A 25,888-nucleotide genomic window follows, 5' to 3' on the forward strand; every position below is an offset into this window, starting at 1 on the left:
GGGGAGTGGTGGGGAGAGTGTGGGAGTGGTGGGGAGCTGAAAGGGAGAGCGGGGCTGGGGAGCTGAGCGGGCTTGTGAGTCGCCATGGCCACTCCGTCTCCTCGGCCGCCACCGCCATCGCGTTCGCATCTTCGCCGCGGCGCCCACAGCCACGAGGTGACGACGGCGATGACGAGGTGACGAGGGCGATGACGAGGTGACCCCTGGCACGGGTTCGTCAGCCGGCGAGGAGACTCGCGCGGCGCGATGCTCTGAAGGGCGAGGATCGACGGAAGACGCGCGGCACTCCCCCTTCGGGTGAAGCCAACAACACCAACCAACAACAACCACCAACAACAACCAACAACTACCACCAACAACCACCACCAGCCAACAACAACCACCAACAACCAACAACAACCACCACCAGCCAACAACAACCACCAACAACCACCAACAACAACCACCACCAACAACAACCACCAGCCAACAACAACCACCAACAACAACCAACAACCACCACCACCAACAACCACCACCAGCCACCACCACCAGCCAACAACAACCACCAACAACAACCATCACCACCAGCCAACAACAACCACCACCAACAGGGGGTTCTAAGGTCCTCTGGCACGTGTCTGAGCTCCACGTGGAGGAGACTCGCCGCTCCAGGAGGAGGAGGAGAAGCCAAATCGCCCTGCCGTGTGTGGAGGGCGGCAGCAGCAGCAGCAGCAGCGGCGGCTCGCCCGGCCCTGTGAGGACAGCCTCGGGCTGCCGAGACAAACCCCGAGAGGGTGGAGACGGTGAATGCCGCAGGAGTGCAGATTAGAGCAGCCCATGATTAATCCGAGCTGGATAAGACCGACGACGACTCCCCAAGCGGCGTCAACGTCTCGCAGAGGAGGAGGAGCAGCAGCGGGAGGATCGCGGGACGTGGAGGATCCAGATGTCGTGATCTCTCTCGGCGGGATTTGTAATCGAGTGGGCGGGGATTTAAAGAGCAGAATATCATCGTTGAGCCTGAGCATTCGCCAGCGGATTCCGGTGTGTGACCACCACCATCAGTAACATCACCAGCACCAGTAACAACAACACCACCACCAGTAACAACAACACCACCACCAGTAACAACAACACCACCACCAGTAACAGCACCACCACCAGCAACATCACCAGTAACATCACCACCAGCAGCACCACCAGCAACATCATCACCAGCAACACCACCAGCAACACCACCAGTAACATTACCAGCACCACCACCAGTAACACCACCACCAGCAACACCACCACCAGCAACACCACCATTAGCAACACCACCAGTAACATCACCACCAGCAACACCACCAGTAACACCACCAACACCACCAGTAACACCAGCACCACCACTAGTAACACCACCAGTAACATCACCATCACCAGTAACATCACCATCACCAGTAACATCACCAGCTCCAGCACCAGTAACATCACCAGCTCCACCACCACCAGTAACACCACCAGTAACATCACCAGCTCCACCACCAGCACCACCACCAGCAACACCACCAGTAACATCACCAGCTCCATCACCAGCAACACCACCAGCGCCAGCTGTAGGAGGCGGCTGAGCCGTGAGGATCCTCGTCGCATCCCTCGCCCTGCCTGGCTGCCGCGAGCTACACGATGGAGGGCGAGGACTCAGGGGCGAGTAACGAGGTGGAGGACTCAGGGGCGAGTAACGAGGTGGACGAGGAGGAGGAGGCGGCGGCGAGGCCGGAGCCGCGAGGCTGCGAGCGAGGCCCCTCGCTCTACCGCCGCGCCAACAAGGGGGGGGCAGCCGCGGCCCGCAGCCGGCGCCGCTTCACCGTGGCCTACACGTGGTAGGGCTCCCCTCACTCACTCACCACTCACTCACCCCTCACTCACCACTCACTCACCCCTCACTCACCCCTCACTCACTCACCACTCACCCCTCACTCACTCACCACTCACTCACCCCTCACTCACCACTCACCACTCACTCACCACTCACCCCTCACCTACACGTGGTAGGGCTCCCCTCACTCACTCACCCCTCACTCGCCACTCACTCACCCCTCACTCACCACTCACTCACCCCTCACTCACCCCTCACTCACCCCTCACTCACCCCTCACTCACTCACCACTCACCCCTCACTCACTCACCACTCACCCCTCACTCACTCACCACTCACTCACCACTCACTCACCCCTCACTCACCACTCACTCACCTACACGTGGTAGGGCTCCCCTCACTCACTCACCACTCACTCACCACTCACTCACCACTCACTCACCCCTCACTCACCACTCACTCACCACTCACTCACCACTCACTCACCCCTCACTCACCACTCACCCCTCACTCACTCACCCCTCACTCACCCCTCACTCACCACTCACTCACCCCTCACTCACCCCTCACTCACTCACCACTCACCCCTCACTCACTCACCACTCACTCACCCCTCACTCACCACTCACTCACCTACACGTGGTAGGGCTCCCCTCACTCACTCACCACTCACTCACCCCTCACTCACCCCTCACTCACCCCTCACTCACCACTCACTCACCACTCACTCACCACTCACTCACCCCTCACTCACCCCTCACTCACTCACCACTCACTCACCACTCACTCACCCCTCACTCACCACTCACTCACCACTCACTCACCCCTCACTCACCACTCACTCACCCCTCACTCACTCACCACTCACTCACCCCTCACTCACTCACCACTCACTCACACGTGGTAGGGCTCCCCTCACTCACTCACCCCTCACTCACCACTCACTCACTCACCACTCACTCACCACTCACTCACCCCTCACTCACCACTCACTCACCACTCACTCACCCCTCACTCACCCCTCACTCACTCACCACTCACCCCTCACTCACCACTCACTCACCACTCACCACTCACTCACCCCTCACTCACCCCTCACTCACTCACCACTCACCCCTCACTCACTCACCACTCACTCACCCCTCACTCACCACTCACTCACCTACACGTGGTAGGGCTCCCCTCACTCACTCACCACTCACTCACCACTCACTCACCACTCACTCACCCCTCACTCACCCCTCACTCACCACTCACTCACTCACCCCTCACTCACCCCTCACTCACTCACCCCTCACTCACCACTCACTCACCACTCACTCACTCACCACTCACTCACCCCTCACTCACTCACCACTCACTCACCTACACGTGGTAGGGCTCCCCTCACTCACTCACCCCTCACTCACCACTCACTCACTCACCACTCACTCACCACTCACTCACCCCTCACTCACCACTCACTCACCACTCACTCACCCCTAACTCACCCCTCACTCACCACTCACTCACCCCTCACTCACCACTCACTCACCACTCACTCACCCCTCACTCACCACTCACTCACCACTCACTCACCCCTCACTCACCCCTCACTCACTCACCACTCACTCACCCCTCACTCACCACTCACTCACCACTCACTCACCACTCACCTACACGTGTTAGGGCTCCCCTCACTCTCCACTCACCCACCCACTCACCACTCACCCTCTTCATCCCCCTCATTCTTCTCGACCTGCACTCTCTCCGGGCCGCCTCGCTGTGGGAGTGGAGGCTCGGCCCAGCCCGCCACGAACGGGGCAACCCCTGGGGCCACCATGGCGGGAACTCTCCACGTGAAGAGATTCAATACATAAACAATAGCCGTTACGCACGCGAACACACCACGCACAGATCTATTCATTGATCCGTTGCTTGTTACTGTCGGTCATCTCGGCCATCCGACGAACCGGGCGGCTGCTGTACGGCTGTGAGGAGGTATGGCCGCCGCCGCCGCCGCCGTCGTTGTTGAGTGACACTTGTGGCCCTGGGCGGCCAGGCCGTGGCTCTCTCCTCTTGGTTTCTCTGCTGTGCCGGGCGGTGTCTCCTGCTGCTGCTGCTGTCTCTCGCAGCCACCCGGGTCGTGGTGTTCGTGACTCCCGCACGATGCTGCCCTCTCCTGCGGGTGGCATCCGTCACGTCGCAGCGTTGTTTGTGGCCTCGCCACTCGCGCACCGCGTCGCTCGCAATTCATTCTAATAACAACAAAAAGGGCTTTCTGCTGCTGCTGGGTACATTCTGTCCTGTTGGCCCCGTTAATTTGTAGGAAGTGCTTATTATTATGAATAATGCGTGTTTACCCCATCGCGTAGACCCGACTAACTCGTTTCATTGGCACCGATTCAAACAGAAACGTGAACGCCGCCTCTTACTCGCACGGCCCCCAGCGATGCGTTTGTGTACCTCCGATTAGCGCCGGTACGGTGCCAAAGAAGGTCAACATACGGGTACATACACTCATCATCCGGTGGCTTTTGAGGGGTCCCCTCGTCGCGTGGGCTTTGCCCAGGTGAAGGTGCCCCACCTGGCCCGTGCTGATGGAGGCATCGCAGCAGCGCCTCCTCCCGCATCGCGTCGTGCCTCCAGCCCGCGACTCGAGCCAAGGTGTCCCGGCGGAGATGAGTCACGCGAAGACAAAGGTCCCCCGTATTGACCCGAACGGGCTGCTGGGGCAAGTGCTGTTAGCGAGCGCCTGTTGTGGCCGGCACGGCACACGGAGGCCAGCACCACGCCTGGCCGCCATTGTCATTCCATTTTGAACGCCGAGTTGACCTAGGGGAGGCTCACGACCGGTTCAGATATTTACATATTAAAATGTTTTCAGCCAATTAATGAGTTGTTTACACGTGTGCGAGGAAACCAGAGCATCCGGAGGAACCCCGCGCTTGCAAGGGGGCATTGATTGATCCCGTACAGAAGGGACAGATGGAGATTAGACTTTGCTGTACAGCATTCTCCTGGTGAGCCAGGGTAGGGCACCTCCACAGTGCTGGATTACAGGCCACGTGCCCAGCCACCACCACCGCCGCCGCCCGCTAAGTGTCTCATCCCCATTTGTGTTTGCGAGTTAGAGGTTTAGCGCCGTGACAGCCTTGGTTGCAACAGGTGGCTTTTGTTCCGCCTGTGCTTGGTAATAATTTAATATATTCCCGTGCACGCTTGTAGCCCTTAATATATTATAAGCTCGTCGCCGTCGTGGACACCGTCGTCAGCTCCGCTGTGCACTGTCCGCGACCCGGGGCCTGCGGGGCATCGCGCGGCGGTGCGAGGGAAACGTGCGGTGAGCGTGCTGCCGCCGAGAGCGAAGTCTGCATGCCGAGTATTCCCCACGATCTGGGCGCGCGTCACCACTTGAACCCGCGTACGTACGTCTATGCGTGAGCCCGTGCACACTCGTCTATGCCGCCGCCACGACCGACCTGTAGGGTGTGGGGTGGAGACGCGGCAGCCCAGCGGTAGCGCGTTCGACGCTCCATCCAGAGGTTGACGGTTCAAATCTGTCGGGCCGCCCTGGTTACTACTGTGGTGCGCATTGACCGTAAAATACTCCGCGCTGTCCGCTTCACTTACAGTGGACATTAAAGATCTCGTGGTGTCATTCAAAAATGAGCAGTAGTAGGCCACTGTGTGCCGGCGTCACAGTGTAAGTGAAAAAATTGTGCCACAAATTACTCAACTGGGATCACACGCAGCAGCAGCATCGTCCCCCCCCATACTGCGGAACAGCTGCAGACTGTTTCCGTAAAACACCAGCAACGCAGTCCTGCGTGGTGATCGCCTTGCGCTAGACGAACGGTGCCAACGCCAAATGCACTCGACTATGGATTGTAATGGCAGGGTCAGTAATGGTTGTTTGCTGTGACTGTGGCCGTGAACCTTCGTGAGTGCGGCGAACGCGCCTCCTGCCCACAACTCGGTGCAGCGTGTGTGGAGGCAGCGGTTGGACAAGGCTTGTTGAAAGCGTAAGAGGGCTGATTCATCTCCGGGCTGCCCAGCAGCTCGCGTCATCCCGATGAGTCTCGGAAAAATAGAAATGCCTGCCTTGTTTACGCAAACAATACTGGGAAGCATGTTTAATCTGGAAGGGGTTCAGAGGCCTGCGGATTAGGATTATTTCCCTATTGCTTTGAAATACGTTCCTCGCACCCGCTCGCCGTGTTTTTAATGCCGAGAAATGCGATTTTACCGCTCACACGTCCAGATTAGTGGCTTCTCTTAGTTGAACGTAACCCGATTTGCGCCGCTCGGAAGGCCGTGAGGGCCTGCACGTTAAACGTTTCCCCCGTTGCCGAAGTAGAAACGCCGACGTTCGTTGTGCGGCGACTCGCGGCAGACGTTGGTCATTTGAAATTGTTGACACGTGATTCGTGACACAGCGGCCTTCCTTTTTAAACGGGTGGCAGTGGTGGCGACGCTGCACGTGGCGTCTTAACCCAGCGCTGTGGAAGCAGCAATGGGGGTTGGTGGGTCGCCGCACAAATTTTATGCAACTCCCCGTGGACATCAAGGAGGAGCCATATACTCTGGCTCGCCAGGAGAAGGTGGTATGGCAAAGTTCAGACTAATTTCCATCTGTTCTGTATGAGATAGAGTGTTGCCCCTTCGCATGCATGGGTTTTCTCGGGGTGCTCCGGTTTTCTTCTACACATAAAAACGACTCATTCATTTGCTAGAAATATCTTAAATAATAGAAGACCGCAGAGCTTGGAAAATTGTTGGTTGCACCGACTAACTGTGTGGCTGCTGCTGCTGCCTTCCTGCCTGTGGTTCCTGGGTGATTGTGAGAAATGCAATCTGCATGAACGACGCTTCATAATCATCATGTTATTAAAGGCCGTTGCATAATTGGTTTGCTATCCTTGGCGTGCAGTGTGGATACAGAATTGCACTGCGGCGTACGCTCAGTTTGCCGTCGTGTAGAACTTCAGCTGGTTGATTGTTAACCGTGCGTCACGTTGCATGATTCGTTTGCTCCTGTGATGGTTTTTCTCATCATTTAAAGACGTGAGTGATCGTTGCCTCGAGCCAAGAGCTCATTGAGTCCCCATGGTGTAAAAGTGCAAGCCCTCTCCATATATGGAGCTCCCAGAGGTATAGGGCAATGGAATACATTTATGACTACAGCAGTGTTGATGAGTCCTAATGAGAAGCAAACCAGTTTGCGGTTGCATCTCTCCTCCACTGCCGCCCCGTTGGAACGGCCACTTTTTCTCAGCTCTTTGAGTCGCTGGTTCTAAACGACGACACAGCCACAAGCTCAGTTCTATTGAGCCGGTAGTCTGGCCAAGGCCAAGAGCATCTGCGGGCGCGATGTTGCTCACACCCGTGTGTGTTGCCGTACTGATGAGTTTACCACTTGAGAGTGCATACGCGTCGCCTCTCGTCTTCGCGTCCAGATATAAACAACTCTGCTATGGAGGTGGCCTTGTGGCCCAGGGGTCGGGTCAGTGCAGCCGACGTTGCCGAGACGCTGGATTAGAATCTGCGCTGTGCTCGAGTGCAGCGAGAGTTAAAACCATGCATCGTTGTGACTAAGTAGATGTTTAGATCGCACTACTTTACACATTCCCGCCACCTTGCGATGTCCCTTCATGGTTGTGGTTATAATGCGGTGGTTGTGGTTATGTGGTGGCTATGGTTGTAATGCGATGGTTGTAGTTATACTGGGGTTTTGGTATATATAAAGTCGTTATGGTTGTGGTATAATGTGGTTGTGATTATGTGGTTGTGACTAGTGGTTATGGTTATAATGGTTGTGGTTATGTAGCTGTTGTGGTTATTGTGGGAGCAATAGTGTAGCGGTTAGTGCGCTGTGCTACGAATCTGGCAACCCCAGTTTGATTCCCGCTCACGGCAGTGACTATTATTTGAACTGGTCCTGGGCCTCCCCTTGTCGACTCGGCCTCAAATGAGTACCTGGTGCGGTGTGTAAACATCGCCACTGGGGAGACAAAGGCAGCCGGACGTGGTGCTGGCCACCCACCTGCTCGTGTGCTGTGCCGGCCTTCATAGGTGCTCGCTAACGGCACTTGCCCCAACAGTCCGTTCAGGCCATACGGGGGATCTTTGTTGTGGTTATAATGTGGTTATGGTTACAGTTATAATGCAGTTGTAGTTGTGAATATAACGTTCCTTTAGTGGTTGTGGTTCCATTGTGGTTATGTTCTGTCTGTTGTATTTAAGTGGTTGTCGTGATGGGGTTATCATGGTTGTGGTTATCATGTCGTTATTGTAATTTTGAGTTGTAGCTAGATTGCAGATGTTGTAGTAATGTCATTTTAGTTGTGGTTGTAGTTGTGGTTATAATGGTTGTGATTACATTGTGGTTTAAAATAGTCGTACAGCTGTTGCTAATACATTGTTGATATGTCGTTCATGTTGATGTTATTGTTACTGATATGTCAAATCGTTGTTGACATTGATTGAGAGTAGGCCAGCGACTGTCGTTGGGAAATGAATGGAAAGAATTCCACATCCCTTGCAGTCCACCCGTGGTATGTCCCATCGGCCAGTGGGCTCTGCGAACCGATATTGTCACATGGTCCCTTTAACGTCCACGTGAGAGAGAGAGGTGACCCCGAGCCGAGCGCTGTGGGATGCAGCCGAGTGCAACCCGGGCGCCCAGCGCTGACCACGCTCACCTACGAGCCATCTGCTCGATGACCGTTGCTGCTGTTGCTGCTGATTCTGCTTCGACTTGGGTTGTTACTTTGCCCAGTTCAGAGGAAGTGAACTCGCGCTACCAATTTGTGTGTTGTGAAGAAGGGCCATTGCCCAAAATGTCGTCGCCTATTGTAATTATTTCCCTTTTAAGGACGCAGTGTTATTGACGGTTGTGTGAAGGTTTTCGCATGACATGGGGTTCAGCAGTTCATCGTAGGGCATTCCCAAAGCCATGCGGGGTTGGGTCGGTTTGGCTGTGGAATACAAATGTGTCGGATCACGGGTTGGGGCCGTGCCACGTATAGCCGGGTCCCGCTTGCACGCAGGGTCCGTTCCCGGTGCGGTCACCGGTGGCCGCAGCTGGGAGCGGCTGAGCGCGGAGTGAGTCGGAGCGGCGGGGTACCGTGGCGGCGGAGGCGCGAGCTCCGTGGCACCGCCGTCCTCTGGGGTGGTTTTCGTCAGAGTTGGCGCTCCGGAGTCCCTCGCCGCGGTTGTTTAGCACCGGCTCCGAGACGCCACCTGGGTTTTCACGCTGATTGTGACGGCTGCCGGCACCGTGGGGTGGGTGGGGGAGGGGCCCGTGCTCGCCTAAGGGAGCGGACGAGCGTGCCCCCCGATGCGGCTCCGCGGAGAAAGCTGTCGACCCGAGCCTCGAGTCACCACCCATTCCTTGAGGTTTTATGGCCAAGGTAATAATGCGAAGAATGAGAGAGTCGAGTGGTTTATGCGTGGGTGTGTGTCCTCAGTACCGCGGCGAGACTCGCAGGGCGGATCCTCAGAATTTCCAATGCGATGCGGGCACAGGAATCAACGGGCTGCTTATGGGGTGCCGTGAACGCCTCCTACGCGAAACGCAAGCGGGGGATTTAAGGCCCCCCCTCCACTCGTGTGCGGTGATGTGGCCGAGTCTCGTGAGAAGGCAGAATCATGAGTTTTCTGTTCGGCTCGTAGTTGGCTTCGGCCACGTAACCACCTGGGCCACTTTTGTGTCGTTTGGGACCCGATTATGACAGCAGCCATAGCCACCACTCAGGGGCAGACACAGAAACTTCCAAGGATCCAGCCACCGCCTGCATCGGGGCGTCGGTGCCTTTGGTGTAGGACGACCTTGACACGGCCCGCCGTGAGCCCAGCTGCAGGAGAGGGATCCCGTGTGGGGCATCATCCCGAGGGCGTCATTCACGAGAGGGGGAGGGAGACACCTCCCCCCACCCCCTCTCCAATGCAGGGCGGCAGCGGCGACGCCGGCTCGCGGCTAGGACGGGGACCGGGGCGCGACCCGGCCATCATCATCCCGGCACTCGTCCCGTAAACCCCGGCGGCCTTGACCCCGAGGCCGGGGGTGCGGGGTGGAGGGGTTCGGGCAGTCTTAGGGGGTCAGGAGTTGAGCCGTAAAAAACTTCGGCTATGAGCGCTGAGCCGTCCGCCTGCATCCCCGCTGCAGGCCAGGATGCCCGCCTGCCTGCGGTCGCGCGTGTGTACTCGCTTAAAAATAGCCGCGGCGTTTACGAAACGCCAATAAGAAATATAATCTGAGGGTGCGCGCTATGACGGGCGAGCGTACAGTGTGCCTATTGGGTAGCTGCAAATCGTTTGCTCGATAAATGCGGATTACGCAATCGGCATCCGCGATATTGACACCGGCGCTCACCTCAACCCGTCCCCTCGCTTTCCACCGATTAACGAGAACATTTTGTGCATTTCGTCATCGTCCGCAGTCTATCCACTGCTGGACGAACGCCGCCGCGCAAGGTCGCCATCGCTGGCCGTGGTCCGGCGCCACCACTGCCCGTGTCGCTCACTCGCGTGCCGATCTCGTCGTTCCATCTCTGCGGCGGACGCGTTCTCTCGCTCGACGTTCGTCCGCCATCGATCGCGTTTGCGAAATAGTCTAACGCCACGGGGTTGGTGAAAGCCGAGGGCACGGATGCGGGCGCGTAGCCCCGCAGCCCGCGTAAGGCCCGCAGTGCACGATGGCCGCCCGTGCAGGCGGCATGCGACGATCGAAGGCGCGTGAGGGTGCCCCGGCAGGGGAGGTGGGGGGTGCTGCGAGAGGTGGGAAGCGGTGGCGACTCCGCTCTGTGGGGGGGGGGGGGGCTCAGGGCGGCGCATCTTTGCCGCGTTAACGACTGCGTGTTCCCAGACCCACGTGGCACAGCAAGCACTGATTGAGACAAAAATATTTCTTAACCAGGTAAGGCCCACTACTGAGCTATACAGCTGTTTTTCAGAAGAGACTGACTATTACAAATGATAGCTCAACGAAGTGGCTTATCACGTGTACATTTATAGCAGCCAAATACTCTAAAACGCGTGATGATTCTAAATTTGGAGGGAGAAACTGGAGGACCCAGAGAAAAATTCACGTGACCACGGGGAGAGAGACACGCACACTCCAAATATGCAGGCGTCAGAGTCGGGATGTTAACTTCCTAGGCGAGGAAGTTAACATCCCTCCACTGTGCTCTCAACCCTCACCTCGTTATTTCATCGTTTGGACCCTGGCCGCCCCGGTCCATACGCTCCCCTACGTTCAGCCGTCATGTCCCCTCCAAAGGACGTCTCCCCTTTGCTAGCGGACTGGCTGTACGCGCTCGTCATCGACACGTAAGAGAGATGATAATCGTAATAATAACAGTACTTCACAGCCCTTTCCATTGCAATGGGTGGGGGCGGGGGAGCTTTGACCATACTTCACTGTGCTGGTCAATGTGTGTTGAAGGGGTGGGAGTGGGACCAGTTCAGATATTGCATTGCACGACACTGATGCCGTGACCCGGAATTTAACTTTGCTGGCTGGGCTCAAAGCACAATAATAATAATAATGCCTGTATACTAAGTACACCAAAGAGCTCGTTCTCTCGCTCTCTCGGTCTCTCGCTCTCTCTCTCTCACTCTCTCACTTTCGTTCTCTCTCTCTCTGGGAGGTGGCGCAGGGGTTCAGGGGTCCGAGCACGTGTCGACACCGCTGGGAACCCGGGGATGGAGTCCGCGGTCTCGCCCGCCCGTGCTTGAATTGCCCTTTGTGGTGAATCTGGTTGGTTATTTGATTTGGCGCAGACCTCAGATTTAGAGAATTTCGGGATCTCGGTTTGGCTGTCGACCCAACATGTTGGCTGTCGCCTGGCGTTCCTCTCTCCGTGCGGCGTCCGGAAATGAACGCTTCGCCAACTCCGGCAGGCCACCCCTAGTTATTACTGTGGGTGTTATAAACCATAACAATACGACATGTGCCATCTTCGTCACGGTGGATATTAATGAAATCCCCTATTGTCGTTTACAAGAGTAGGTGATTGTGTGCTGGCGTCCGGGGCCAAATTTGCTAAATTAGAAAAGATGACACCGCAAATTACTCAATTGGGAATAAAACAGCAGCAATCATCGTCCTAGAGTGGCAGACTGATGCCCCACGGCATCCTTGCAAACGAGACTCTTGGTCTCGCCTGGTTAAACAACCTGATCAGGAACTCAGAAGTAGTTCTCTGATATTCTCTTACATTTGCTGCTCTACAACATGGGGTGATGGGCGGCCCCTTGGGAGCCAGGTGACGAATTGTTAACTACCTCACCTAGGATGCAGGAAGTCGTGGGTTCCATCACGACCCTGACGCCTGCTGCTGTATATTTGGTGTTTGCACGCTCTCCCAATGGTTTCGTGGATTTTTCTCCGTGTCCTCTGGTTTTTCCCTTCACAGTTAGAATCAACATCACGCGTTTAACAAGAGTATTTGGCTGCTATAAATTTCCACATGATACGCCACTTCATTGAGCCATCATTTGTGATAGCCAGGTCGCTACACACCTCAGTGGGCCTTACCTGGTAAAAAACATAAAATAGTAGTTAGTCAATAGTTAGTAGTTACAAGTGCGTACACAGACTAGGAAACAGGATTTGGGAGAAAACGGGGGGAAAAGTGATTTTACTTTACATTTAACGTGGCGGTGTAGCCTTTTGGAACCAACATTGTTACCATTCCTGCTTGATATTTTGGCTCCTGAGCTGGGAAACTAACCCAGCAATCACTTGCCGTGAAGGGCAGTAGCCGCCCTGCAGCCATTTGCGAATCGCGAGAGTGAGTGAGCGCTTCCGTTCGTGACGCTGCTGTGTTGGTCTCAGTAGCGTCTCCCTGCGACGCGGCGCACGGCTGCTGCTGTTTGGCCGCGTTACACCGCGCAAGGACGATGCTCCGCTCGTTGCGAAGTGGCGATTCGCCAAAATGCCTGGCAACTCAACCGCGTCCTGCCGAGGGACCCCTCCCTGCCCCCACCCCAGCGGCAGCTGTCCCTGTATGGTACGAGGTGAATGCAGAACCTGGCCTGCAGGTGGGCACTCGTCTGCCAGTAGGGGGGCAATGTTGCCATGCGGTTTCACCCAATTAAATAATTTTGTGAGTCATTTGGCCAGACACGGCCTACATGCCGGGATCTTTTGCGTCCACTGTGATTGTACGGCGCGCATACCGCGAGATAGTACGTGTGTATGTTGGACTTCTTTCGCACTGTACGTAGGCAAACCGTGCTAATCGTATGTGCGGGGGAAGGACAACAAGCTAAGCACAAAAAGCAGTTCGAAATAAATTAGTTTTCATCTAGATTTAAAAGTGCTTAGCTCTAGTGGCTTCCTAATATCGGAAGGAAGAGTGTTCCAGACAGCCGCAGAAGCGCATCTGAAAGCGCATGATGCAGTGACCATATTTGTTTGATGGCTCGCCATAAGCCACTGAAAGGATGACCGGAGTTTGCGTGATAATGGTTGATGCTCCTTGAAAAGATCAGCAAGGTGTATTGTGGTTCATTTGTGGCAAGCACTTTGTGTGTATTCTTTCAGCAACCGGAAGCCAATGCAGCTCAGCCAAATAATTTTGTACACGCTACAGCTTGGTAGACGTCGCGTTGAGTAGGGAGTTGCAATAATCGAGCCACCGTGTTGGATTTGTCATGACTCAAAAGTGGCTGTAGAGCGCTGATATGAAAATTGCAGGACCTGACTATATTTTGCACGTGGTGATCAAACAACATAGTCTGATCGAGTATGATGCCAAGGCTCTTCAGATGAGTAGAAGAGTCTGCGACCGCCACACCTGTTCCTCCCACAAATGTTTTCACCTGAGTGCCAACCAGCAGGAACCTCAAATTTTTCCGGATTAAGCAGAATTTCGTTTTGTGCAAACCACACGTGTACCACTGACTTTGACTTCACTGCGGTGCACAATTGTGCGTCATAGTAGAGGCCCGTGGGAATCGTATCGTCCGTTTGCTAAATATCGGCATTTCACGGTTATCGTACCGAAACGTTTAAATTTAAACGATTAACGGCTCGGCTGAACAATCAGGACCCCGTTAGCGAGTGAGGGCGCCGAATGGGGGGCCCAGCGAGCGTGGGCTGGTGCAGGGGGCGGCACGGAGTCTGCCCTGCGTGCAAATTCAACCGAGGGATGTGAGAATTGGCGTCGCGGTGCCGCCGCCGCCACCGCTCGGCCCGCCGCACGCTGCCTCTCGCGTGACCTTTGCAACGGTGAAGGGGGGGAGGGGGGCACAGGGTCATGTTGAAGAGGTCGCGCTGTGTGACCCTTTCAACGAAGGGGGGCCGCTTGGAGTCACAGGTCGGGGACGATAAACAGCAGGGTTGTCACTCCTCAGCAGGCGATAACTAATAATAAATACTCAACAACAATCGTCCTTGCATTGATGTTTATTTTCGCAGGAAGCCTCACGGTGTCTTCAGAAGGATCCTGCCGCGTTTTTCACAGTAGGGGTCGATTTTTGCTGAGTAATTTGTGGTATAATTAGAGTGATGACATCACCTTAACCCTATTTTTGTACTCTGTTTTACTCCATTTAAGACCGAAACAGGATGACTTCTTCACAATTCTGGCAAGTCGCCTGATGATGCTGGCTGTAATCACCAGCGAAACGTCACAGTACTCAAATTGTAAATATTGTGGGTTTACTCTCCAACACACCGGTGTGCTGAAGTAGTAACTAAATTGGCACGTTTTGTTTACGTGACAAATCCCTTACTCATTGGCTGTGTCGGGTATTATTAGGTTAATGATACTTTGATAAGTGCAGTGCACTAACTGCTATGCTACCGTTCCCCACAGAAGACAAACATCCCCCATATAGCCTTAACAGACTATTGAGGTAAGTGCTGTTAGCGAGCACCTATGAAGGGCGGCACGGCACACAAGGGGGTGGGTAGCCATTTGAGGCTGAGTCTACCTAGGGAGGCCCAGGATCGGTTCAGATATTTGTCACTGGTGTTGTCCGTGAGCGGGAATCGAACTCGGTTCATAGCGCAGCGCGCTAACCGCTACACTACCGCTCTCCAGACGCAGACACAACAACCGCCATTGGCCACTAAGTGGCGGTGACGTCACCACGACGCTTGTGCCAGGCTATGTGCACCCTGAGGCCACGTGAAGTGTCGAACGCCCGCTGGCAGGAGGTCACGGGGCAGACCCAGGTGCCACGGGTCGACTGACTGAGATGACGCAGACACACACACACGCAGACACACATGCACGCAGATACGCACACAAATACGTACGCATGCAGACACACACACGCAGACACACACACGCAGACACACACACGCAGACACACACACACGCAGACACACACACACGCAGACACACAGACACACACACACACGCAGACACACACACACGCAGACACACACACGCAGACACACATGCAGACACGCGCGTTTACATTCACGGGGCTGCGCTCGCGGTGCCAGCATGGGCCCCGCGGTGGTGGTGACAGCAGGGTGGTGGCAGGGTGGTGGTGGTGGCAGAGTGGTGGTGGTAGGGTGGTGGTGGTAGTGGCAGGGTGGTCGTGGTGGTAGGGTGGTGGTGGTAGTGGCAGGGTGGTCGTGGTGGTGGTGTGCAGGGTGTTGGTAGTGGTAGGGTGGTGGTGGTGGTGGTGGTGGCAGGGTGGCACTGGTAGTGGTGGCGGTGCAGCGGTGATGCTCGCGTCTTTTCGCGAGAAGTACCTCGCTTCAATTCCTGACTTCGGTGTATTTCTGTGTGGAGTTTGTATGTTCTCCCCTTGTTCTTTATGGATTTCCTCAGGGTTATCTGGTTCTTAACCTCATAGCTTAAAAAAATCACACACGCACAATGTAACCACGATTGGCCACAAATCCCAATGCTGATAGATAACCTGCAAATTACTCATTGAAGGTCACACGCGGCAGCAACACCGTCCCCTACTTCAAAAATCCGTTTGAAAAAGATGCTCAGACTGGCTCTCCTGGGTAAACCGGTGTCTTAATGTAACAATAATGCAACTCCCAACGTGGGACCCTCCTGGGAATGAGTCTTGAGACTTGGCAAAGTTCCTGAGCAAATGAAGCACAATAACTTTATTGATTTAGACGACGGGGCACGACAGTGTGCCGCACTCGAGCAGTGCTAGGGCTGGGGTGAGGCTTGCGGTTGGAGTCAGTGTTGGGGGAGGGTGGGGATGAGGGTTGGGGTGAGGGTTGGGGTGAGTGCAGGTGAGCGAGTTCGATTTCTCCTCCCGAGAGCCGTCACTCACATTCCCGAGTGTTTGCTGCAACCCCTTGCGCCCGCCCGCTCGTGATGAAGAGCGGCGTGTTTGAGCGGCGTCCGCTGACATGCTCTCTCTCCGCTCTCTCTGCACTCTTCGTGCTCTCTCCGTGCTCTCTCTCCACGTGCTCTCCAAGCTCTCTCCGCTCTTTCCACACGCTCTCTCCGTGCTCTCTCTCCGCTCTCCGAGCTCTCCACGTGCTCTCCAAGCTCTCTCCGCTCTCTCCGCGCGCTCTCTCCGCATGTGCTGTTTTGAATCCTCCCCACAGGGGCTTCCTTGTGCTTACGCGGTGACGCTCGTTTTGCGCGCACGGCGAAGGGGTTCGTTCGGTGATGCAATCCGCGTTTGCCCGATCGCAAGTTTGACGCGCCCGGCCCCCGAACGCTACGCACGCACGCACGGGGTGGCGTCACCGTGAAAACAAGCGCCGCCTCGGAGCCGACGGCCGGCGGCGGCGGCGACGGCGGTGACGGCGGCGGCCCGGTCACTGCTTCCTGCAGGGGCTCGGAGGTGTGGCCCTCGCCGTCACGAGCCGCCCGCGAAGCCGGACGACGGGGCGCCGACGGGATGTTAAGGGCCGGCGCCGGTTTAGTTTTTGCAAAAGGGGTCATCATCGGTGTCGGCGGCGGCAGCGGAGTCCGGTGGTCGCTGGGTGGCGCTTGACGTCGCGGGCCACTCGGGTTTACGTAAAACAGTCTCACAGCGTCGACGGAAACTTACAAAAAAATAGTCCACACTTTCGTCGGTTACTTGGGGAGGCCTTCATCCAGCAGTTGTTGGAACATGGCCTACGATGATGATGATGATGAACGGAAACTGGGAATTAAATCATTGTATCCTCAACTCCAGCGCACCTTAATCACACGGTGACTACGCCTTAACCACACGGTGACTACTCCTTGACCACACTGTAAATACGCCTTAACCACATGGTGACTACTCCTTAACCACACGGTGACTACGCCTTAACCACACGGTGACTACGCCTTAATCACACGGTGACTACGCCTTAATCACACGGTGACTACTCCTTGACCACACGGTAAATACGCCTTAACCACATGGTGACTACTCCTTAATCACACGGTGATTACGCCTTAATCACACAGTGACTACGCCTTAACCACATGGTGACTACGCCTTAACCACACGGTGACTACTCCTTGACCATACGGTAAATACGCCTTAACCACATGGTGACTACTCCTTAATCACACAGTGACTACGCCTTAACCACACGGTGACTACTCCTTAATTACACGGTGACTACGCCTTAACCACACGGTGACTACGCCTTAATCACATGGTGACTACTCCTTGACCACACGGTAAATACGCCTTAACCACACGGTGACTACTCCTTAATCACACGGTGACTACGCCTTAACCACACGGTGACTACTCCTTAACCACACGGTGACTACTCCTTAACCACATGGTGACTACGCCTTAACCACACGGTGACTACTCCTTAATCACACGGTGACTACGCCTTAACCACACGGTGACTACGCCTTAATCACACGGTGACTACTCCTTAACCACACGGTGACTACTCCTTAATTACACGGTGACTACTCCTTGACCATACGGTAAATACGCCTTAACCACACGGTGACTACGCCTTAATCACACGGTGACTACGCCTTAACCACACGGTGACTACTCCTTAACCACACGGTGACTACTCCTTAACCACACGGTGACTACGCCTTAATCACACGGTGACTACTCCTTAACCACACGGTGACTACGCCTTAATCACACGGTGACTACTCCTTAACCACACGGTGACTACGCCTTAACCACACGGTGACTACTCCTTAACCACACGGTGACTACGCCTTAATCACACGGTGACTACTCCTTAATCACACGGTGACTACGCCTTAACCACACGGTGACTACGCCTTAACCCCCCGGTGACTACGCCTTAATCGGGGTTGGTGAGAGGGTTGGGGTGGGTCCCTAAGATTTGGTTGCAGCCGCACACAGCTCCAGCCGCACGGCCGCGCACCACGGACATGCGAGCTCAACGGCGGTGAATGCAAGGCGGCCTACAATTCAACTGTTGTTACGATCGCTTACGCCTGTTTACCCAGGAAAGTCTCAGGAGGCGCCCGCTAAAGTTTCACAGGAGCAGTGAGACGCTTGCCGTGCGTCATCCCAAGTGAGTAATCTGCGGTGTCATTTTTCAAATTTGGCAAACTTAGACTTTGACGCCGCCACACAGTGGTCTCCTTTTCCGCGAATGATGTCGCAACATCCTTAATGATCACTGTGAGTGAAGCAGGCGGCGCGTGGTATTAATTAACCAGGGCGGTCCGCCGGAGTCGAACCACAATCCTCTGCTACAGACGGCAAAGAACGCGTCATTGCTGGGTCATGCGTTCAGCTCGCCAATTAACCTTTGTACGTTCATTCGATGAGCACAGTTGGCTACGTACGGCGCTAAAGAAGTTCCACAGCGCAGCTCCAAGGAGCCAGCGAGTGATCTCGAGTGGTGACCGACGTGTGCCGTGCAGTGCCTGGCGCCGTGCGATGCACGCAGTGGTGCTTGGAGTGTGCTACAGTGGCGAGGTGTTATCGCCCTCGCCTGGTATGCAGGAGTGCGTGGGTTCGATGCCGACCCTGACGCCTTTTTAGTATATTTGGAGTTTGCGTGTCTCTCCTGTTGGTCGGGTGGATTTTTCTCCGGGTCCTCCGGTTTTTCCCTCCACATTTAGGAACGTACTTTTAGAGTCGTTGGCTGCTGCATGATAAGCCACCACTTTGCTGAGTGATCATTTGCGGCCAGGTCGCTTCTGGCCACAAATGATTGCGATGGGGCATTTGAAAACAAACCGCCCTAAGATTCGTCTGGGCACCTCAAGTGGACATTGCCAACGGCTGCGTTGGTGCACATGGAGCCAAAAGTGCCTGAGGTCCCCGGGTTGAATTCTCACGGCACTCTGTGAGTGTCGGCTTCCCGCGGACGGCGGAGTGGACGGTCCGAGTTGAGAAGTGGCGCCGAACGAGCGGCGTGCGCTCCGATCGCTCCTCGCGCCGTTCTTCAGGGGGTCTCCGTCTCCACGGGTCATGGCAGTGACGCGGCGCCGTGCGGCAGTGGCGCGTTCGCTGCTCGCTGCAGTGGGGCACGCTTATGTAAACTTCCCTCCCCCGTGCCGGTCTGTTACGTTGCTGTTCGGTCATTCCCTCGCACACCATCATTTGTACATTTGTAAATTCCCTCCCCCTCCCCCCGTGTCAGGTGCTCCATGAGCATTTTATGCTAATTCCTTTGTCAAAGCGTTTTGTTTCCTCCCACACAGCTTAAATGACGCGACCTGGCTTGACTTTCTTCATTCCAACGCTGTCCTCATGACAGCACAGTCCCTTCACCTGATGAAGGCCACTTGTGTTGTGGCCTAAACGTCGTGATTTTTGTTGTTTTATTTTTTTACCTACGTGACTTTACTGAATAGAACCAAAGAGTATGGATACTTGCAGTCACGAAAGCTTCAAATCTAGAATCCGGCAGGCCGCCCTGTCGCCATTTGCTGTGGCGGTGTGGATTAACCGCTAAGACGCTTGCACGCCCGTCATTCGCTTCGCAGTGCACGTCGGAGATCGCGTGACGTCAACCGTAAGGGTCGGCCACCGTCTGCCGGCATCGTGGCCCAAATTTGCCAAATTCACAGAAATGACCTCCACATTACGTAGGAGGTGAGGGTGTTAACTGAGCATTGTGGGCTCAACAGGGGGTGGTTGGTGGTGATGGAGGTGATGCTGATGGCGATTGTGAGTATGGAGTGGTTGTGTAGTGGTTAGTGCATTGCGCTAACCCCCAAGGTCCACTTAGCCTGAAATAAAGCACCTGACCCACTGCAGTGAGTCACCACTGTCAGTACGGATAAGGGAGGGAGGCGGCCCACGTGTGGGGCTTGGGGCCGAGAGTCTGTGGAGCTCACGAGGGGTCTCGTGGAGTTCCCACGGAGTGCGTGTGCAGAATGGGGAGCGGTGGTGCAGTGGTTAGCGCCGCATTGCGCTGAGAATCCGGCGACACGAGTTCGATTCCCGCTCACAGCCAAAAACACCAGTGATGCTTATATGAGCCGGTCCTGGATCACCCCCTTCATCGACTCGGCCTCAAATGAGGACCTGGTGCGATGTGTAAACATCACTATCGGGAGACAAAAGCGGCCAGGCGTGGTGCCGGCAATCCACCGCCTCGTATGCCGTGCCGACCTTAATAGGTGTTTGAAAAGCACTTGCTCTAAAAGTCTGTAAAGCCTATACGGGGGTTATTTGTCTTTGTCTGATGCGAGTGTCCACTAGAGGTCGCCACGCCCTGGTGGCGCTGTGTGCACGGAGAGAGCTCTGCTGGGATCTTTCACGGGGAATGCTTTGAGTGATGCAGGAGCTGGTATGGAGGGTCGTGCTGGCAGGGGGCGGTTGAGTTGGGATGCCAGTAACTCGCTCGTGTTGTCTGGCGCCAGCAGCACTCGGGGGATGTTAACACTTGAGTGTAAACATTGGCACGTGTGTGTGTGTGGGGAACGGTGGTGTAGCGGTTAGCGCATTGTGCTACGAACCCGGTGACCCGAGTTTGTTTCCAGTTCAAGGCGAACGCCAATGACGATTCCCTGAACCGGTCCTAGGCCTCCCCTCGGTCGACACGGTCTCAAATGAGTACCTGGTTCGTTTGTGTAAACATCGCCACTAGGGAGACAAAGGTGGCTGTGCGTGGTGCTGACCACCCACCCCGATGTATGCGGTGCCAGCCTTCATAGATGCAACTCGCTAACAGCACTTGCACCAAAAGTCTATTAGGGTTAAATAGGGGATCTTTGTCTTTGGGAGTGGTAGCATACGAACCCGGCGACCCGAGTTTAAATACAGCTCACGGCCAATAACAGTGGGAAATATCTGAACGTGTCCTGTGCCTCGTTTAGGTCGTCTCAGCCTTAAATAGGGTCTGGTGCGGAGCGTAAACATTCCGCACCTCCGATTAGCACAGTTGGCTACGTACGGTGCGAAATAAGTTCAACATACATTACATACATACATCCTCATTCGTGAGACAAATGTGGCCTTTGCTTGGTGCTGGCTAATAGCACTTCCCCCAACAGTCTGTTCAGGCTGCGGGAGATCTTTGGCTTTGTTGTTAGCACAGGAAATCCCCGGCTATTCGGACTAAGAGATAGATGACTTGTCCTCACAGCTGCAAATGAATGTGGAAAAAAGCAAGGCGCAGAATCATCGATACGCTGCGTGTGTGGTGCATGCTGGGTACTCATCCTCCTGGACCTCACTTCAGCTTTTGACATTATCAACCACACCATTCTTCTCTCTCGCCTCAAATCTTCCCTCAGCATCACTGGCACCGCCCTCTCCTGGCTCCAATCTTATCTCACCGATAGACAACAGTTCATCCACATCAACAACTGCACCTCCTCCACCGCTCCGTTGTCCCAAGGTGTCCCCCAGGGCTCGGTGCTTGGTCCTTTGCTCTTCATACTATACCTGCTTCCCCTTGGCAACGTCATTCGCCACCATGGTCTTAACTTTCACTGCAATGCCGATGATGTCCAGCTCTACATCTCCACCAAATCCATCACCTCCGCCACCCACTCCACTCTCTCTAACTGCCTCGCTGACATTAAATCGTGGATGCACACCAATTTCTTTAAACTTAACTGTGACAAAACAGATATGATCATCATCGGTCCCAAATCTATCACTAAATCCATTCGCATTTTCTCCATCACTGTCGACACCTTCACCCTGTCTCCATCCCTTCAAAGTCGCAACCTTGGAGTAATTTTTGACAATAACCTCTCCTTTGAACACCACATAAAACAAGTCACCAGAACTGCCTTTTTTCACCTCAAAAACATCTCCAGACTTCGCCCATCACTCTCTTTCTCCGCTGCAGAAACCCTCATCCACGCCTTCATCACCTCCAGAATCGATTACTGCAACAGCATCCTATTTGGCACCTCAACCAAAACATTAAATAAACTCTAGTACGCTCACTCATACCCGCACCGGTGACCACATTACCCCTGTCCTCCAGAACCTAAATTGGCTCCCGGTCCCGCAACGAATTCAATTAAATATCCTCCTCCTCACGCATAAAGCCCTTCATAACCAGGCCCCTTCCTACCTCACTGACCTGCTCCACCGCCACAACCCATCCCGTAGCCTTCGCTCATCTGATGCCAACCTCCTGACTCCACCTCTCAGGACCAAGCATCGAACCTGGGGCGACAGAGCCTTCTCTATAGCTGCCCCCTCACTTTGGAACTCTCTCCCAAAACAAATCCGTGACTGCACCGATTTTCCAGCGTTCAAATCATTGACTAAAACTCGCCTTTTTAAAATTGCTTTTAATGTTTAGCTAAGTTTGATGTGTTTTTAGTGTTTTTACCATTTGATGTTGTTTTTGCTGCTTTTATGATTTTATGTAAAGTGTCTTTGAGTATTCAGAAAAGCGCTCACAAATAAAATGTATATTATTGTATATATTACGCTGGGGAGCGGTGGCGTAGCGGTTAGCTCGCTGCGCTACGAACCCGGCGACCCGAGTTCGATTTCCGTTCATGGCCAACGCCAGTGACGATTATCTGAACTGGCCTTGAGCCTCCCCTAGGTCCACGCAGCTTCAAATGAGTACCTGGTGCGGTGTGTAAACATCAGCACTGGGGAGACAAAGGCGGGGCCGGACATGGTGTTGGCCACCAACTCCCTCGTGTGGCGTGCCGGCCTTCATAGATGCTACTTGCTAAAAGCACTCGCCCCAATAGTCTGTTTAGACTGCGCTGCACAGTAGCTACGTCCCTGTGGTCGGGGTTTTCTTTTGGTTGGTGCAAGGGTGGGTTCATCGGTCCACCCCATCCCCCACAACCCCCTTTTCCTGATGCACATTATGCACGCCACGCTCCGATATCGCAGACGCGACGTTCACTGTCACCGTTGTTCCTTTACTTGGTGGCATCGTTTACTTGGTTAGGATTGTTTATTGCGTTTGAGGTTCGGGGCCTTTGGGCCCGCGGTCCGCAACCATGTGAAAATAAAAAAAAAATCACACGGCTCATCCTCGACCAGATGTTGCCTGCACCATCGCCATCTGAGGTTCATGATTCTCTTGCTCTTTACGCGAGGTTGTCGACTCGTTGCAGTTGGCTCGGCGTGAATTCTGGGTGTACCCGGGGCTGTGGATAGCCGCGGGAGGCAAGAGAGGTGCCCATCCCACGCAGCTGCTGAAGGAAGTGGACCCCAGTGGCTGGGATAGAGTGATAATAGTAATAATGATGAAAATATAAGAATAGGTTTTAACCTTTCTGGCAATAAAACAGGTGTTCAGATGTTCAAACGTCAAATAGATAGATACCATTTGCAAGGAATCAAGTCTGCATTAACCACACGTACTTGTGGCAAAACATGCAAAAAAACATGCTCTGATAATTTATATTATAGAGATGTAACTGCTCGATCCAAGCTATACGTGTTCTGATACTTGCATTGCCTTTTTACTGTTCGTCTTTTGGCGTTCTCTGGTCTGACACTGGTGAGATGAGGCGGTAAAGAAGGCTGTCTCTGGTGTAGGGCAATTAGTTTCAAAGACTGCGTATATGTTATTATCAGAGCATGTTTGTTTACATGTTTTGCCACAAGTACGTGTGGTTAATGCAGACTTGATGCCTTGCAATAGGTTTCTATTTGGTGTTTGAACATCTAAACACAACTCCTTTTTTATTATTGCCATAAAGGGTAAAAACGAATGTTTAGACTTGTGTAGTGAGTCCAACTGAGTCGCAGACGTTATCTTTGGAGCAACACTATTTATTCACCAACTCAACGTAACATAACACAACCTACACTTGGGTGTTAAATGCTCATCTAGCCACGCTACGGCAGAACTAGACACGGTTCACTATCCCGGCCCGGACCATGAGCTGGGTCCTGGACCGCGTGGCTAGAGGCTTCTTTTACCCGACGTGGATCTTCATCATCAATAACCCCAAGAACCCCAAGCCCCTCACGGGCCCCCCGTTATATCGGCCTGGGCTGGGGCTGGCTCCGCCTCTCGCCCCGCCCACCTTCTCGATCTCTCTGACCCTTTCCCGAAGGCTCCCCGAGAGCTCCTTTAGACCACGTGACCACCCAGTGGCCCCCGTCCACCGGTGGCCCCCCTCCAATGTCATCCGGTCACGTGTCAGCAGGTCAACCAGAGTATCATGCCCCAACGCAACCCTGGCTGGCTGACACTCTTTCGCTCCCTCACCGGGAGCCCGCATCGCACACTGTACGTGGTGCCTCCGCGCTGACCAGCGCTCACCCAAACCCCATAAGCTCGGCACCACACAGTGACGATCATATTCACTACACTTGTAACACTGCCACATTTAATCGCTCACTTTTGAAGAGAAGGAGAGAGAGGACGACTCGGAGGCTCGATGAGGAGCCACAAACGAGCAGTGGAAAAGGCAGCAGCAGCAACGCGGTGAGCTACTGCTGCTCCTGCCAACAATTGCCCCAGCTCTGCACTTCTCGATATATAAAATAAAACTCATAACACCGTGGCCTTAAAAGGAAAAAAATATACCAGATGATGTTTCGGGCAATGGCCCTTCTTCAGAGCGCATTAATAGAACGGCCAGAGAGACAATGGAAAATAAGAGTTGGAAACTGCACTTCATACCACGGGGCCTGATGCCAATCATACTCGTGCTGTAATAGCAAACAGTGTTTTGGCTGGTTGACCTTGGTGGATTCCTGTCTGTCTGGGTGCCATGCTGCCGTGCGTATGCATGCGCGATGGTGATGTCACCACGTCCCGCAGGTTTTAGCCGAGTTCTTGTGTCGTCCCCCATCCACCCAGATGTGTATCCCACGCAATTGTGTGGGATGCTCCATCATGCTATCATATCGCCGTACTTTCCACTATCCTCCTCCTATTGTGATACCATATGAAAACAAAGGAGGGAGGTGAGGGTGGGAGAAGGAGGAGACGGGCTTGGAGAGGAGTGAAAGGGCGTGAAACAGAGAGGAAATAGAGAGAAAAAAACGGAAAGAGGACAGCGAGGGAATGTGACAAGCGATAGGAGAGAGGATTTGGGAGAGGCAACAGAGGGCAAGGGTGAGAGGTGAGAGAGAGAAATGGGGAGAGAGATAGGTGGAGCTAAGTGGGTGAGATGCAGTGGAGGGATGAGAGGGGACAGGGGAATTAACAGAGAGAAATGTGGAGAGAGACGGGGTTCGGTGTAAGTATAAAAGTTTTTGTTTCTGGTTGGGAGAGATGGTCACGTCCAAAAAAAACGTGCGGTTTACGAGTTACATTTTTTAAAGTGTTTTCAGATGACCAGTTTTTAAATTGACATGATATGTTTTAAGCCAACCCTCGCTGCTGCCGTCAGTGCTGGGTTGCAGGCCACGTGCAGCGTGTACTCACTACCACCGCCACCCGGCGGCCTTGGGGAAAATCTATCTGGTATCCGCGCAACTCTCCGTGGGTAAATACGGGATAAGAGGATGAATTTCTCACCAATTCACACCGCTCTCTTATCCACAGAAACTCAGGCATCACGGGATCTTGCGTATCTATGTATGTTGAAATTATTTCGCACCGTACGTAGCCAACCGTGCTTATCGGAGGTGCGGGAGAAGGACACCAAACCTAACACAAAAGCACTTGCAAAGAAATTAGTTTTCTATGTATGCGCAGTCTGCAGTTGTGCATGATGATCGTAGCGGATCAGAGGGGGGGTTCCACGGCCCCAACGGTTGCGCATTCGCCGCTTG

The 25,888-nt window shown here is 54.2% G+C and overlaps 1 protein-coding gene across 3 annotated transcripts in view; it reads left to right on the plus strand.

Annotated features, from left to right (window-relative positions):
- The window catches only part of LOC116952005 (3',5'-cyclic-AMP phosphodiesterase 4C-like), a 315,456-nt gene that overhangs the window by 154,110 nt on the left and 135,458 nt on the right, over positions 1 to 25,888 (plus strand). The window contains exon 1 of one of the 3 annotated variants that reach the window (XM_032970974.2): positions 6 to 1,844. The exons of the other annotated variants lie outside the window; for them this stretch is intronic. Coding sequence (XP_032826865.1) covers positions 1,648 to 1,844 — 197 coding nt within the window. The 5' untranslated portion in view covers positions 6 to 1,647. Of the gene's footprint in view, positions 1 to 5; positions 1,845 to 25,888 lie in introns of those variants that run through there. 3 annotated transcript variants of the gene reach the window in all.

This window comes from Petromyzon marinus, chromosome 44, assembly GCF_048934315.1.
Source record: "Petromyzon marinus isolate PM22_M1 ecotype Great Lakes invasive population chromosome 44, UKy_Petmar_22M1.pri1.0, whole genome shotgun sequence".
Classification (NCBI taxonomy): Eukaryota; Metazoa; Chordata; class Hyperoartia; order Petromyzontiformes; family Petromyzontidae; genus Petromyzon; species Petromyzon marinus.